This window comes from Hevea brasiliensis, chromosome 13 (genome assembly GCF_030052815.1).
Source record: "Hevea brasiliensis isolate MT/VB/25A 57/8 chromosome 13, ASM3005281v1, whole genome shotgun sequence".
In the NCBI taxonomy this organism is placed as follows: domain Eukaryota; kingdom Viridiplantae; phylum Streptophyta; class Magnoliopsida; order Malpighiales; family Euphorbiaceae; genus Hevea; species Hevea brasiliensis.
Window position 1 is genome coordinate 87550717 of NC_079505.1, and position 16851 is coordinate 87567567.

General features: G+C 34.4%; 2 protein-coding genes across 6 annotated transcripts; one reads left to right on the plus strand and one right to left on the minus strand.

Annotated features, from left to right (window-relative positions):
- Positions 1-2336: 2336 nt before the first annotated feature.
- LOC110662207 (pectin acetylesterase 9) lies at positions 2337-10104 on the minus strand. 4 transcript variants are annotated; one of them, XM_058132733.1, is made up of 13 exons: positions 9523-10104; positions 9269-9351; positions 7833-7962; positions 6755-6834; positions 5797-5883; positions 5593-5714; positions 5453-5513; positions 4741-4800; positions 4575-4652; positions 4342-4447; positions 4081-4229; positions 3326-3436; positions 2337-2672 (listed from the first exon to the last, which is right to left on the minus strand). In XM_058132733.1, exons 1-13 carry the CDS (start codon positions 9644-9646, stop codon positions 2499-2501), a joined length of 1365 nt encoding a protein of 454 aa, XP_057988716.1. In that variant the 5' UTR covers positions 9647-10104; the 3' UTR covers positions 2337-2498. The 4 variants fall into 4 exon arrangements, with proteins under 4 accessions (XP_057988716.1, XP_057988719.1, XP_057988717.1 ...); XM_058132736.1 differs by having other exon boundaries at positions 7833-7958; positions 9523-9541; XM_058132735.1 differs by lacking the exon at positions 2337-2672 and adding an exon at positions 2879-3241 and having other exon boundaries at positions 9523-10100.
- Positions 10105-12899: 2795 nt separating this feature from the next.
- Positions 12900-16699, plus strand: LOC110646487 (signal peptide peptidase-like 1). Of its 2 annotated transcripts, XM_058132737.1 has the most exons (5): positions 12987-13045; positions 13242-13405; positions 13908-14826; positions 15833-16033; positions 16343-16699. In XM_058132737.1, exons 3-5 carry the CDS (start codon positions 14029-14031, stop codon positions 16457-16459), a joined length of 1116 nt encoding a protein of 371 aa, XP_057988720.1. In that variant the 5' UTR covers positions 12987-13045; positions 13242-13405; positions 13908-14028; the 3' UTR covers positions 16460-16699. The 2 variants fall into 2 exon arrangements, with proteins under 2 accessions (XP_021655625.1, XP_057988720.1); XM_021799933.2 differs by lacking the exon at positions 13242-13405 and having other exon boundaries at positions 12900-13045.
- Positions 16700-16851: the final 152 nt, after the last annotated feature.

The window sequence follows — 16851 nt, forward strand, 5'->3', positions numbered from 1 at the left end:
ACCCTAACTTCCATGTTTAGTTCATTTGTTGAATTATAAATGCATATTTAGTTCTCATTCACTTATTCTCACTTAACTACTTTCTAATTTGCATCAAATCACCCATTTCAAACATAAACCCTAGCTGGTTGAACTCATATATAGTCCCTCAATAATTGTTTTCTTTCCATTTAAAGTTAATTTCTAACTTATATCAATTACTTAAACAAAAATTCAATAGACAATTTGAAGAATTTGTCACTAACCTGTTGTGAAGTTTCCCCAAGCTTCAATTTCCCTTTATTTTCCTTCAAATTTCCTTCTCAATAGGCTTGCCAAGATCTAAGAACAAGTTTTATTTAGGAAAATTATGGGATTTATAGGGTTGATTCAAGCTTTAAAAGCTTGAAATTAAGTAGCCATTGAGGATTTAGTGAGAAAAGGGGGAGGGATGAGGAACTACGGGAAAGAGAAAAAAAAGAAGAAGAAGAAGAGATAAAATTTGGCTTTTCAATTTTTTGTTTTTATGCCCACAATTGACTTGGTCAAAAAAAGTTGGAAAATTAAAATTAATTTTGACATCTTATATGATGTCATCATCATGATGTAATAAGTATCATTTTTATTCTTTTTCTTTTTCTTTAATTCTTCAATAGTTCTTTAATTTAATTCTTGATCCCGAAATTTTCTTTTCTCTGATTTTATTTGACAGTTAGGTCAGGAGTCAGCTCTCGGGGTTAATTGACCAAATTGCCCCTCGCCGGTTCAACCCGGTTTGCAATTAATTTAATATTTCTTCCGGCTCTCTGACCTAATTATTTGACTGGCTTAACAGTTCTTTTTCATGATTTTCTCTTTTCCACTGTGTTCATAAGGGTCCTAAGGACCGCAGCGTCACTTTTTACGGTTCGAAATTTGAGTTTAAAATAACTTCGCAGTCATTCCCGATAAGGTCACCCATCGTTGTGACTCTCGGCTCGTTTAACTTCTTCTGTTCTGTTTTTCTTGTTTATACTTAACTAATTGAACATTACTAATTATTTGTGTTTATAGTTTATCTAGTTGTCTTAAGTGTGGTTCTAGTCCCCTTAATTGTCCGGACCAACACCGGTCACCGGAACAGTGAAATCTACCAGGCTATGCAAACGGGGGTGTTACATTAGACGCGATAATGAGTCAATAGAAAGCTAGAGCTTTGGAAAAGTATTCTAGAGTAAAAAAGTGTTAAGTTAAGTAGAACGAAGACGAAATACATGCATTGCAAGTTTAGTGAAGGCCGAACTGGTGATAGGTAATGAGTTAGTTTGGATAGAGTGATATTATCCCAAAGTAATCACTTTAAATATCTCAACTTAGTCCTTCAAGTAGGTTGGGGATGCGAGGAGGATGTTAGTCATAGGATTAAAGCCGAATTGTTGAAGTGAAGATGTGCTACGAGAGTTTTATGTGATCGCAAAATTCCCAATAAGTTGAAAGGAAAATTTTATCATACAGCCATACGACCGACTATATTATATGATAGTGAGTGTTGGGCACTGAAGGAGTCGTATGTGTCTAAGATAAGAGTTGCGAATATGAGAATATTATGGTGGATGAGTGGCCATACTAGACTAGATAAAGTCCATAATGAGAGTATTAGAAAAAAGATATGAATAGTGTCAATTGAGGATAAGTTGATAGAAGAGAGATTGAGGTGGTTTGATTATGTGAAGCGTAGACATAAGAAGGCTAGTAGAGCATTATGTTAGAGGATAGAAAGAAAAGAAGGGGTAGACTTAAACTGATTTGGAGGAGAGCAGTACAACATGACCTAGAAGCATTACACATTTCTGAGGATTTAATCCAAAATCGTTTAGAGTGGAGAAAGAGAATCTATATAGTCGACTCTAAATTTTTGGGATAAAAGTTTAGTTGAGTTGAGTTGGATATTTAGTATAGATGGATGAAAATTTTTATTAACTTTTAACATCATGAATAAAAATAAATTTATTAATGCATATTTTATGAAAAGAGATTTTTAAAATATAGGAGCTATTTTTTCAACTTGAATTGAGAGTCATCGCTATTTTTTTAGAAGAGAAAAAAAAAATTGTAAGTTCTTTGCCCTCTTGATGTCAATTTTTGGTTTCATCATTATCATTAGACTCAAAATATAAACATGTAAAACCTATTTATTTAATAGGTGAGATCCATTTTCACCGTATATTCTATTTTAGATATATGATGGACGGGGGCATAAACAAGAAAAATAATCCTTATATGAATACCACTTTCAGCTGAACGTGTATTAGTCCCATCCTATACGTGGTGCGAACACCAGCTGGTTAATAAAAAAAAGTGGAATCAAACTGTAACCAGAGCCAATAAATAGCATCATTCTTTGCGTGGAAGAAGAAGAATAATAGATCTACTTTTGTGTGGGTGAAGAAATCATTATGCAGTTTATGCAACGACACTTAAACAAATCAAGTTCATGTACAAGTCAATTTAAAAAAAAAAAAAATAATGTACAAGCCTGCCTAGAAGAAGTGACCCAGTCCTAAAAGAGAACAAAGCAGCAACCATAAGCCCATACCTAGCCCATGCATTGGTTTGATGATGCCTGACTTGTTTTCTTCGTGTCTTCTGGCCTGACAATCTTCACAGCCACCAAGATCGCTCTCTGATAAGTAGTTTAGAAACCGGCGAGCATCCTAACAATGGGAAAAAAAAAAAAAAGAAAAATTACAAACTATACGTTGGCATGCAAATTTTCATACGTTCTATACTTTCTTTTCTTTTTTTTTTTTTTACATTTCTTTTTGTCTGAAAAGGGAAATCAAACTAATATCTGACTGTGAATTAATGCGCATCACTAAGTTTTGATTTCAGGGCAAATCAAATGATTGAGCAATAAAAATGGCCCTTTCAATATCTCATCATTTATAAACCAGAATCAATTTCATTCAACAATTATGAATGCGAACATGTTTACTCCTTGATTGTTCAGGCTAATAGAACAATTCAACTTTTCTTCTTTGCTTTTAAGCCTCCTGCTAAACTTGTAAAACTCTGAATCTGTACTTTTCGATTCATTTACGATTTCTTCTGCTATAAAATTTCCTTAAATATCCATGAATCGCTATCTTCACTTCCTTTTAGTATCTCTTCCTATACTCTTTCCCATTTCTGTATACTCCACTATCTTCAATACTCGAAGAAAGAGGAAAACTTGCAAGAATAAATCTTTTCTCCGTGTATATTTTGAAACCATCTATGGGACCTGCAACATTGGTTCTTTAGCAATGAAAGAGAACACGCTCCCTGATATTAGAAGCATTATTAGATTTAAGAAGAGATCACATACCAGAGCTGTTGGTATGAGGTTATGGCAGGTAGCGTCACAAGGATACGGACAATCAATCTGTTTGGTTACATCTCTATTAAAATACCAATCACCAACTGCTTTTGCAATAGTCTGCAAAAAAATACATAAATTTTACTCACAGTGAGGCTATTTTGAGTTTAATCAGCATTTCAAAAAAAAGGAAAGGATATCACAAAAAATGGCATCTTAAAAGTGCTGTAGTAACCAACTACATTGTGAAACGTCCACTTTTGGATTGATCGTCCTTATCTTTTCAGGTTCAGGCTCATCTTTTCAAGTTCAGGACTTCAGGGGAGAAGGTAATATGGGTCCATGATAACAAATGCTGATCCAGCTTAGTCCAGATGTAAACATGTCATGGTTAAAAAAGTAGGCACATAACAGTGTAAGTGGATTGAATGTGCTTTATGTAGAAAAGAACAAATTCCAAAATAAACTTTAGGTTGTAAATTGTCTGAATAAACTTTTATATGATCAGATTAGGTTACTTTGAGCTAATTTTTACTGGATGTATCTCAATCGCATTTGTAGATTTATTGTAGATTGAATGAAAAACTAGCATTATTGCAAATTTGTATGCGCATTTAATTCAGGCAGAAAATAGTAAAATAAATTGACAAGCCTAGGAGCTTGTTTTCAAGCCTTTCAGAAAAATGGACAGCACGGCGCTGTTAAATCAAATAGCAGATAAAAGATTTGTGCAGAGTGCAGCGGGCAGAATGTAAGCACTGTACCTTGTTGTGTATCCTAGGGGAGTCAACTGCAAACCATGTGTCCTGTGACTCACTTTGGCAATGAGCAAAGCATGAATTTATAAACATTCCTCCCTGACTGGAATTTTTGAAGAAAAATCTCAAGGCTACCAGCATATCTCCCCTGAATCCTGGATGGATGATACCAAGTTACCGACACCACAAAGTGATTGGCTTACATAATTTATGAATTTTGGAATTTATACAGAAGGATCGAATTTGAGGCCCCACGAAGAGACCTACCTTGCAATATGTTTATCTGTTTTGCATTACATTCTGCTGTATTAAGCTTACAACTCTTCCATTGTCCAAGCAAGTCAGCAGAAGGAGGCACCAATATATGGTTGAACTGTTAAAGATTAAAATTTCAATCAGTCAATATTTTTTAATGAGCTTATAGTGTATACAATTGTGATTTCAAAGTTGCATGTTATGTAAATTCACTATTAAGATGAACAAGGCTACTATATGTATACTTGGTACACATCATAAGCTGCATTCAAGATGAAGAATGGTGTTGTAATGAACCTCAATACATACTGTGGAAAGATGCACTGCACAAATACAAAAATAACATAACCATTACATGAAACAAGGGGCAAGCAAGAGTAGGAGGTAACAGGAGGCTTCAGAAAATTTTACCAGTTTTGGATTATTGCTGAAGAAATTGGTGCAGTTTTTGTTGAGATTCTTTTCAACTCCCTGCCATGAAGAATTTCCACATTAAATAAAACTAGCAAGATATAAAGCACATACAGCAGATATTCATTTTTGTACTAAATATAATATTTAGGTCTTTTATTTTTGTGCATAATAATTCATATAATTGTCTAACATACAATTATTTAAACATGAAATCCAACAATTCTAGCATTCAGATGCTGCATCAAAATACTTTTATCAATTGGTTATCCGTTAACCACGTACCTGCACACAAGCATGATGCCATTCTTCCAACCCTAACCCTAGCTAACACTTAAAGAATCAAAGATACAGACTGATGGTTAAATTCAAGCACATTCCAACAGTTGAAATCTACCGTATGAGAAGCCTAATGTTTTTTACTCATAAACCAAAGACATAGTTGCAACTTTGAAGAGCATAGGATGAATATGCTCCGGTCTACTGTTTAACAAAGGAAAAAATAAGAAGGCATTTCATTTTATATGACATCAGTGATTGGATCAACAGTGTGCAAATGTACGGTTTACTCAAGTCATGATGTCAAAAGAGAAGCTAACATAAAAAGAATGAGGAAGACATGTAGTGAAGTGTGATTGAAGTTTTGCGAAACATAAAACAAGTAGCTCCATATTCCTAGTCACGCATGGTAGTGGTAGGTCAAGTGCTATACCTGCAGAGTAACAAGATTTGCATAGAAGGACCTCATAGTGTGGTTCAAACTGACGTCTTTTCTGTAAGGGAAAAAAAAGAATATGTTGAAAGGAAAAGATAAAAGATTCTCGTACACCTTCATAAAGAGAGCAATCTCACTCATCAAGAAAAAATCCTGCATCACTCAAGCACTTCACACTGGCATTTGGTAATATCTTAGCAAAGTTGTCGCAATGGATAAAGGCTGATAAACCCCCAGCAGAGCAACCTGAAAGCAAAGCCTATAGAAGAGACTAAATGAATATCAAAATTGCAAATAAATGGAGAGGCATGTCAAATACTGAAATGGGAAAGTTTAATTACCTTACGTGCCTGCCCCATCCCTTTAGGGAGAAGGTCAAGAATAATTGCTTCCCAAATCTTTTGCCCTCTGAAATAAAGGACTGACGTCTGTCTCATGCACACAAAAAAGTAATGTTAATCAAGCACAGCGTATGGCCTTTTATGGTAAAGCGTACATAAGTTACAATCAAAAGGGCATTTTAAGTTTCATTCTGTGGCATAATGACTCCCAACAAATATGCCTTACAACTATTTACCATGATACCGGAGCAACCAATGAGCTGGTTTACAAATTACAGCAATGAAAATATGAAATCTCAATAGTTGTTTCCGAAAGGAACAGTGCTTTCCTTCAGTTATTAAATCCAAACGGCCGTAATACACCATACAAAGTATACCATTATTTCTGACATGTGGCGTCATAGAATTTCGCGCAAGAAACAAAAATCAAACAGAACTTCCACTTACCTAACAAAGCAAAACAGTATGGCTGCTTATAAGCTGCTCAAGTAACCGGTTTGAAAGATTATAGAATATTTCTAGGACATGCACATAGTTCTTTATCTATCACAAAAATGTGGATCCTTTTATAACACGGAAAGTAAATCTACGTAATTGTGAAAGAAGGTGTGCTTACATTGAAAGCACCTAATAATCTTTCATTTTTTTAAAATAATAATTCAGGTTTAAATTTTGTTAGATATTATATTTCTAAAAAATCCAGTAGCAATGAAAATTTATCAAAATAATAGATAGGTTACTGTTGTTATTTAAATAGACAGTTTATTTTCGTTGTCACAAACCACATCTTAATCAACGCTCATCAGATTTTGAAGAAGTATGACAAATAATAGGCCAATGCTTTAGCTATAAGCGAAAATTCAGCAGATTGATCATACAAATCTCATACCAGGAATGTAAAGAAAATAACATAAAAACTTGTAGAGAAAAAGGAAGAAATCTTGGGTGAAACAGATACCCCGTTGTCAAACTTGGCATCTCCACCAAATGAGGCTCCATCACAATATCTAAGCTTTACTCGGTTCCAATTGTAAAAGTCTGATTCAGGAACAGAAGTAATTTAATGGTCATAAACAAGAGCAGAAAATGCAAGGAAATAAATCATGTCAGAAAGAAAATCTGGAGTCTGAATGTGGAATCTGAAGAAGTGTTAATACTTCTTTAACCATATGCCTATGCTATGATCAGCCAACTCATGCATATGGGCATGGCCTAATTAACTGATTATGTTTAGTTGAATTTCAATGCGCTATTTGACAAATTCATTTATTTGCACATTGGATGCTATGGTCAATGTCTCTCTTTAGCCAACCTTTGGAGTAGGACACTTATTTTTCAGTGGCACAATAATTAATTAATTAATTAAGCACATGAGAACCCGACTACGTTTTAATAAAATGACTTGTTATGCATTATCCTTAATTAAAATGATAAATAACACATAATCCAAGCAAGATTGTTCACCGACATTTTTGCTGCAATTACGGGGCAGTTAACGACCTGGGGGATTAGCGGAAGAAATATTGGATTCAGGGAAGTACACTTTTTTTTTTTAAGGATAAAAAATTTAAGTGAGAGAAAGCTTTTCCTACCATTAATTTTATTAAAAAATTATAATAAATTAACGAATAACTTAATAAAAATATTAATTGAGCCTCACTAATTAAATTACTTCTCGTCGTGAAGTACACTTTTAATTTTTTTTTTTTAATGGGAGTAGCTTCTAACAGGGCACATTTGTAATTTGGCGAATCCCCTCAGACAAGATGGGCCGACAAAAGCTGGAAAACCAGACACTAAAACTATGCCATAGCTGTATCGTGCTTGGCCGTCAACTATTCATCACGTGAAAGGCCAACAGAAAATGCAAGAGAAATGGACATGTCACTAGATTTCCGGAAACACCCTTTCTCAAACAAGGAAATGTGAAGGCTCGAGAATAATTAATGATGTCCCAAACATGATGACCAACATGCATTGATTAACATGAAGATCTTTTAAGTTAAAAAAAAAAATTGGTTAAGTAGGATGTGTACCTGGATTTAGAGAGGCATTGTTGCTTAGGATTCCGGAGAAGACCTCCTGCTTGTTCATGTAGCGTGTAGATCCACGGCGTGTTTTGGCTCTCTCCGAGCATGATTGCAAATCATTACACCATCCACCTCCCTAACAAGAAGCGTGTTAGGTAAACGGTGAAAAATTAAGGTTCATAATTTCAAAAAGTTGATCCCACCAGCCCCACTGAAGTATTACATTACATGTCTGATATGGTCAATCAATTATCCGCTCTTTCTTTACCTTACTTTGGCCCAAAGTTAATTTGGTACACAGCAGACTAGCGATTCTCCCGCATGGAACTTGAATTTTTCTCTTTTGGAGGGACCATCATTCCATGAGGCATTCCCGGTGGTACATGTCTTTTGAAGCCATTCTACACTATGTTTGAAAGTAAAATTTTTCAAAATAAAGATTTTTAAAAGTTAAGAAAATATTTTACTTGTTTAAGAAACATATTTTTAGAAGTTTAAAAAAATCTCTTCAATTTATCAATTTAGCATATTAAAAAATAAAATTTTCAACATCTAAAAGTTATAATTTATAAAACTATGAGTCATCCTAGATTCAAATTTATATTTTAAAAAACCTCATATTTTTACCTTATAAAATCTATTCCCAAATAAAGCTATTAACCCCACAAAAAATTGATTGAATTAACAATCACGTATTAATTAGAATTTATCCCCATTTAAAAATCAACCAACAAGTCAAGTCAATAAAATTAAATTTTATGAAAACATTATTGTTTAATTAAAAAATAAATTATAACAATAAAATTTAATTTAATGATGCTAAAGTTGTAAGTGAGGTTGTGAGTTTATTGGAATCAAATAAAAAAATTATTGGTGACAATAAATTATTAATATTTTTACAAAATTTTATTTTTTTTAAATTCTAAAATTAACATATTATAATGTTATAATAGTATTATATTATTCAACAGGCTGATTGATGAATAATTGTTTCAACCTTCTATCAGATTTTAAAAAATTATTGAAAAATCATTGAGCTCTATATATTTAGAAAAATATTAATTTGAATTTTTTTAACAACTAAAGCTTCATAAAATTCTGGTCTACAACTCCTCGCAAGTCACAGCCATTTTTGCTTTTACGACCGGCCAAGAATGAGTAATGTAATGAAACGACCAGGCGGACCTGGCCTAATCCAAGGCCATTAAAATCTGCGGTTTTAAATGGTCCCCAAAAAAGTAAACTGCAAGTTGCAAAGGCAACATGACAAAAACACTAAGGAAACAACGATGCCGTATTGCTCTTCCAAAAATATTCAGTACCCCAAAACAAGAAGGTTTTAACTACCGATGTGTTAAGTTCTAACCGGATGCCTTTCCTAATCCAACTTTGTTTTGCTATAATTTCTTTGATTAATTTTATAAAGTAGAACGGAAAGTTACCTCAAACTGCAAAATCCAGTTGCGTGCTCCAACACCGAATCCTCTGTGCAGATGATAAGCGGGCAAACTTCCATCCAAGCAAACTACGAATATTCACCGCCCAAACAACAATGAACCGCATATGAAAAAGCCACCACCACAAACAAAAACGTAGAAACAAATAAACAATCATTGCCCGATAAATAATAATAAATAATATATTGCTTTATTATTGAACAACAGCATTTTCAAAGAAAAAGATAAAAAAGGCTTACAGGCTCCGATAGCCGGAGCATTGCGAACCACAGTCATGTTCACCAGAAGCCGCTGCGCCGTGCAAATGCACAACGACCGACAGTTTAGCAAAATCAGCAATACCGCTACTGCTATAATATTCATCTTCGCAGCTATATTGCTCTCATTTGAAAAGTCGGAGACGAAGAAATAGAATACAATGAATGAATATGGAAGAGAAATTGCCCAAGCAGATCGATTAAGATCCCCATACCATATTTACACGGAGTTGAAAATAACAACACGGCTAAGCGCGCTGAGAAATCAACGTCGATTGGAAAGGATGTTTATGGAAACCGCCAGAGTATGCAACTATCCGTGATGTGTCATTGAATGCATTTTAGCCATAATCAAAACCATATATCAGCAGAAGTCTCCTTCAGCTGGAAGGATAACCCAAAGCAGGAAAAATAAAACTAACCTTTCAAAAAGGAAGCAGAGTTAAACAAGTAGCTAATTTCAGTCAAATCTGGAAACGGAATCAAATGGCAACGGAGACAGATTAAAGCGAGAGAGCAAGTATATATATAGTAAATAAAAGTGACTAAAAAGAATTTAAATAGAGACGAACTTAGGAACGTGAAGACGACGGTCGTATTGATAAAAAAATAAAAAGCTCCAAACCAAGGACCCATTATTGAGAAATTATTAAGTGTATTTAATATATATATATATTATTTTTTAAAATAATGTGTGTTTCATTATTTATATTATAAAAAAATTTACTTTTTATAAGGAAATAAATGTTAATTTTTAGTGTTATCGTTGCATTTAATAATTAACTCTAGGTTAGGACGAGAAAAAAAAAAAAAGAGAAAAGAACGAAATTGGTTTCAGGGACCCACCGGGCTAATAAAGAAGACGACGATGACGTCAGATATGGACCAGTGTTTGGTGGGCTGATTAGAGAAGAAGCGTGATGTTTGGTTAAGATTTTTAACCAGTTGTTGGGGGAGAGTATGCTTAAGGCAGGTCTTTCCTGTTGAAATACCTAGCCAACTAATAAACTTGTGCGTGACTGACGGGGCTTTCTAAAGTCTTCACATTGCCGCAGTCTTTGAGTTACTTATTCAAGCTTTTTAAACTTTAGTGTAAGATTAATTATTTGAGAATCAACGTATTGTAGGTGTTGGTTATAGGGAAGCCATTAATATGGAAAAAAGGTATTAATAGTTAAGATATCAAAACATTAGACCCACTTTCCCAATCAAAATAACAAACTCATCATTTTAGCTGCTACCCATTCATTTGGTTGGTTGAAAAAAAATAAAGGTCATTTAATTTAGTTCTAAGTTTCCTATGGAACTAATCGTTGTCTGTCCAATAAAATTTCTCGACGAATAAGAACGTGTGAGAAATTTTGGTAGCAAAATTTATTGAAACTCAACTTTGTGAAAGTAGACCCAGCACAGTTCAGATCAAAATTAAATACCTAATTAGCTAAATGGGCAATGGGTACCCACAGAAACCCAAACCCACTTATGTAGTTTGATGTGGGAATTTACATTGAATAGCATATCGAGAATTGCGAGATCAAAAGCTGTCCAAGAATATTACCTACGTATTAAATGCACATGTAACTAGCACACGTATTTGGTTTTATTTTCCCCTGAAAGTCTTTTTTGGTTTTGTCAATGAACCCGTGAAAGCCATAAACACCAAAATCGAATTTGAAATATTTATCATGTGATTTAGATGAATTAGACTTACAGATCTAATGTATTGACTAAACTCGAGTTAAACATTGAATTTATTTATATATTTTTAATAATTTAATTCATATAAATATAAAATCTCCTTCAACGAACAGAATATTATTAGATTTAATGAAAATTCATATATATTTAGAAAATAAATAAATATATATAATTTTATTTAATTTAATAATTAAAAATATATTACCTACTTTGTGGATGTAGTTTTAGATTTGAATCTCTTATTTACTCATCTGTAAAAAAAAAAAAAAAAAAAAAATTTTTGAGGGCAACCAAAGCAGGCAGACCCCATGAGTATGAGCATGGCACGTTGTCGACAATGATGAGAACTTAAAAGGAAAAAGAGAAGGCAAGTTGGGAATCTACAGCCATTTTTCTATGCCCCAATCATTGGGTGGAGGCCGGTTACGAGCTACAACGACAGCCAACATATGGGTCAGATCTGAACTTCCAAACCTCACCAGTACCATTTTTTCGCACATTAGCACGCCTCTACCTAATTGCATGCGACCAATTAGTATTAAATACAGTAGACAGCAAATGAAGTTAATAAAAGCCCTGATCTAGTTATAGGCCCATTCATTACCCTCTGAACCAAATAGCCCAATTTTCACAGAATCTGGGCCCTGCGGTTCTATTGGCTTTGCGTCTAACAAAACTAGCCGATGGCAGGGATATCCAATTTTCGCAAAAGTTACCCATCAATGGCGGGATATCCAATTAAGGGAATTATTAACATCCCTACAAGGTGCCCATGTGGAAGATATATGGCAGAAATGATATCAGTGAATCAAAATCTAAAACACAAGGTTTAGTTGTTAAATGCTGTTGGGTTGTTATAGATCACCAGTCATGCAGTTTGGTGGCAGATTAATCAAAAGCAGATATTATTACAATCTACAGGGACACATGATTCCAGGATAATGACCATATAACTATGCAACACGTCTTTGTACATTAAAGTTAAGCAAATAAGTGGCAGGATTTCAATTATATAATAGAGTTTCCATGTGCAGCCTGAGCTGCTAAGCTTGCTTTTTTTTTTTCACAGAACAAAGGAGCCCCTTATTTCCCACCTAACCTCACCATCCAATTTGGTGTATCAAGCTTTCTTTATGTGCCTTGGAGTTGTTACATTGTTATTGTTCGCTTTGATTGTTTACAGTGCCTACTCTCTGCTAAAGTTTCTCTCTTTCCCTTTTTCTCTTTTTCTAATTTCCTTCAATTTCATACTCTCTCAAAAGAACTTTACTTGTGAACTTCTAAAATTTAATTACAATGGTGTATCCAATATAAACTCAATTTTACAAAATAATAAATTTAATAATTATTAAGTTAAATATTTATATTAAAATATATGTAAAATTAATTACAGTGTATGAATCTATATATAAAGAGTATGTGAATTTATATATAAATATTTAATTAAATAGTTTTTAAAAATTTTAACAATGTTTAAAAAATGTAATCATTAAATTTAATTAATTTAAACTAAATCAAAATTGAAACTAAATTAAAATTAAAATCGAAACGCATAGAGACCCTACAGCTCCAAATTTCGATAGAAATACCGGGTTTCGGCCCGGAAACCCAGCCCACCATGCTACATATCCTCGATGCGGTCTCAAACAGAAAACTGCAAAATTTTGGGGTCAATATAAATCAAAGTAAAATAGTTGGGGCCCAATAAAAATTAGCATAATGTCATTTCTTTTTGTTACTCAGCTCCAAGAAAGAGAGACCTCGTTCGTTGATTCGAGTGAGCCTTTCAAGCGCTTCAAAGTCCAAGGTTAGTCCTCTCAAAACGCTCCCGAATTTCCCAACTCCAAGTCCTTTTTGGTTTCAGATCTCTAATTATAGAACTTGCAAATGTTTTTGTATTTCAATTGCGTGCAAATCTGAATATTTGTGTTGATTTTAGTTGCCTGTTTGTTTGTGAGCTCGAGATGTTAGTGCTTTGGGACTAACAGATGGGAAGAATGCAGATTGAGAAATTTGGAGTGGTAACCTGTTGTTTTGTTGCTGACAAAAACAAGGGAAAGCAGAGAAAAGTCAAAAGTTTAATTCTTTTTTGCTGGTTGTTGGTTTCATTTTCAAATGGAAAGTGAGATATTGAACTAAAATAGGGCTTGATCGTGTATTTAGTGAGGTAAGGTGGAGGTTATTTCTTTTGTAGAAGAGGAAATAAATCAGGATTCTGAAAATTTTCCATAATATTTTTTTATATTATATTGGACTCAACTGAATGTAAATTTGTCTGCTTGATTTGACTTTGATAAAAATTCAGTTTCTTATTGTCCGAGTTGTTTCTGTTGAGAAAACTATAGCAATAGAAAGCGAAGAACATTCAAATTTTTTATTTTCTAGGGTTTTGATGCTAGTCCTGTTGACCTTTTGTTTTCATTTTTGTTGGGAACCAATGGAATCTGACGCAGTCATTTTTCTGCAGTTGCATGTTTGAATTTTTAAAAAATGGGATTATGTTCTTTAATTTTGTGATTTTCAGAGAGCATCGTAACGGGAAACCAAAACGTCCTAAAAGTTTCAGTCTTTGTATTTACATTATTAACAGGATCAGCTTGATGTTTCCCTTTATTGCATTTCATTGTTCTCCTACGTTTCTTTTCACGCCACTGACCACTATTTTGCAGGTTCACATGAATTAATCTGGTCAAGCATTCATCAAAGATAAAATGCAATTTTGGTTGCTAAATTGGTGATACAGTTGTTTACAGAAGACAGGCTTGAATTAACATAATTGTGCTCTTCATCATGGAGTCCTTGTGGAAGCTGTTGTATTTACTGGAGCCTGCACCCATTACGCTAATAATGACAGCTGTGGCTGTGACATTTGGGTCTGCATTTAGAGCTCTAAATCATGGGAAAGAAATGGAGCGGAATCGTGACTTATCAGAAGCTTCTATTACATTGGACAAGTCCCAGGCACTAATGATCCCAATAATGAGCTCTTGCAGTTTGCTTTTAATGTTTTACCTGTTTTCATCTGTCTCTCAACTTCTCACTGCATTCACAGCCATTGCCTCTGTTTCATCCCTATTCTTCTGCCTCTCTCCTTGTGTTGCCTATGTAAAGTCGCATTATGGCTTGGCAGATCCATTTGTGTCACGTTGTTGTTCAAAGTCATTTACACGAATCCAAGGCTTATCGTTGTTGGCTTGCTCCATTACAGTTGCAGCGTGGCTTGTTTCTGGGCATTGGATATTGAACAACTTGTTGGGTATTTCTATTTGTATCGCATTTGTGAGTCATGTGCGCCTTCCAAACATCAAAATATGCGCAATGCTACTTGCATGCTTGTTTGTATATGACATATTCTGGGTGTTCTTCTCAGAGAGATTTTTTGGTGCCAATGTCATGGTATCAGTGGCAACACAACAAGCATCAAATCCTGTTCATACAGTGGCCAATAGTTTGAGTCTTCCTGGGTTGCAATTGATTACAAAGAAGCTTGAGTTGCCAGTGAAAATAGTCTTCCCCAGAAATCTGTTGGGTGGTGCAGTTCCTGGAGGAAATACTGCAGACTTCATGATGCTTGGCCTTGGAGACATGGTATGATAACTTCCTCCTCCTCCTCCTCCTTCTTCTTCTTCTTTTTTCTCTGTCAGTGGTCTGGAAGTAGGTTTTTTTTTTTTTGCCCCCCAAATCTACAAGGTCTGTTGTTTTTATATCACCAAGCTGTTATATTGCATCAAAGTTTTTGTTTGTTGTTTTCATAAAAGTAGTACTATGTTTTAAGGTCTTATGTTCTTCTGGAAACAACCATCGCCACACACTGTATAGTATTTGGCATCCTCTGTCCTCTCCAGTGCAGCAATCCTTGTAATGGAACTATTGCAACTAAGCAGTCCATTCAATACTAATGCAAAATATTATGCGGTAATCTGTATATTTGCTTATTGCATCATATTCTTGCTTTTACTTGGTTATTAATGATCTGTGGTTTCTAATTCCTCAAAGGGGGGCTCATCTATGGCCTTTACATCGAGTCTTAATCTAGAATGGATCTATGCTTTCTTATTTCTTATTTGCTTCTCAAGATATGCATAGCTTTTTGCATAGTGATAGAATGACGGAGATGGTGAGCCCTTAAGGATGCATTGGTTGAAAATCTTCATAGTGAGTCATTATTTGCAAACTTGATCAATCTTCATAGTGAGTCATTATTTGCAAACTTGATCTTCTCCCATGGTTGTATTGTTGTTTTCTCTATTTTACAATGCACAGGCCTTTCTTATTTTGAACTGATTTGTCAATATAGGTCTGCTTCTCTTCCCCCATAGAAGCTACTAGCTAGGCTATTATTGAAAAATAATTTTCTGTCCAACTGTTTATGCATGATGAAGTCATCATATAACTTGAGTGTGGTATACATCCTATGCAACTTAATTTTGATAAAAATATTTTGTGACTGAAAGCCAAGATATTTGCTTTCCAGGGTTAATACTTGTCTTGTGTCTAACATGCCCTGGCTTATTAGCACTGATGCCTACTATAAACAAATGTTGCTGGGAATTATTGAAACATGTGGACCTTTTATTTTGATATGTTATTGCAGGCTATTCCGGCCATGCTTTTGGCATTAATCCTTTGTTTTGATCATCGAAAGAGCAGAGATCCTGTAAGTCTCTTAGATATTCATTCCTCAAAGGGACACAAATACATATGGTATGCCCTTTCTGGATATGCCATTGGACTGGTAACTGCTTTGGCAGCTGGTGTTTTGACTCGCTCACCCCAACCTGCACTTCTTTATCTGGTACTTATTTTATTGTTATTTATTCAAGTTTTCAGTATTTTCTTGTGATCTTATGCATTGATGAAATTTTGATGGAGAGCTTTCTTTAATTAGGTTAATTGTCATCAGTGAGTGTTGCTTATGCAAGTTTTTTGCTTTGCTTGGTAGACAAAACTTCGTTAAATATACAAGTGCAAAATCTAAGTCATTATTGCTAGGATCTCATTAGACGTATAAAAGTATTAACCAAATGTTAAGATGGTGCAGATTAGCTAATCCATTTTTAACCTTTTTTCTCTTCAACTTTTTCCCCCTCATTGGTGAGTGTAGGTGCCGTCGACACTGGGACCTATAATCGTCATCTCGTGGATTAGGAGGGAACTAGCTGAGTTATGGGAAGGAAGCATGTCAAATCTCAATGATAAAGCACGGCAAATAGAAGTTTAAGCCATTTATCTTCGTGAGACAGAGCTACAGGGCGAAATGGAAGCTGTAAATTCACTTGGAAGTTCTATCCTTTAAATATTTATCTTTTGATACCCAACTTGCTGTATCAGTCCCTTTAAATATCCAGTAATGAAAAGGAAAGGAAATTTATCTGAGAAATCTGTCTTTAATATGATGAATTCCATTTACAAGCAACGGTTAATGCATAGAAATCAAAACTACTTTTAATAACTGCTTCAATATGCTTGTACTCTGGCTTCTTTACATTTTCAGTTTCTCAATCTGTTTGATTCCGTCTTCACGAGTGGATTCAAAGCCGGCGGTGTATAGTTGGCGTTAAAATATTAAAACAGAGAGAGATCAGTTAAAAGCTCTCCCAAATGTATAGGATG

What these genes read in the sequence shown, in the direction of transcription:
- LOC110662207 (XM_058132733.1), bottom strand. Translation starts at nt 9,646, where the DNA reads ATGAATATTATAGCAGTAGCGGTATTGCTGATTTTGCTAAACTGTCGG. An exon ending in TCAGCAATAATCCAAAACTG is followed by an intron (nt 4,653 to 4,740) that starts GTAAAATTTTCT and finishes GTATTTGTGCAG; the next exon opens with TGCATCTTTCCACAGTATGT. An exon ending in CAGCTTATGATGTGTACCAA is followed by an intron (nt 4,448 to 4,574) that starts GTATACATATAG and finishes AATCTTTAACAG; the next exon opens with TTCAACCATATATTGGTGCC.
- LOC110646487 (XM_021799933.2), top strand. Translation starts at nt 14,029, where the DNA reads ATGGAGTCCTTGTGGAAGCTGTTGTATTTACTGGAGCCTGCACCCATT. An exon ending in TGCTTGGCCTTGGAGACATG is followed by an intron (nt 14,827 to 15,832) that starts GTATGATAACTT and finishes ATGTTATTGCAG; the next exon opens with GCTATTCCGGCCATGCTTTT. An exon ending in AACCTGCACTTCTTTATCTG is followed by an intron (nt 16,034 to 16,342) that starts GTACTTATTTTA and finishes TGGTGAGTGTAG; the next exon opens with GTGCCGTCGACACTGGGACC.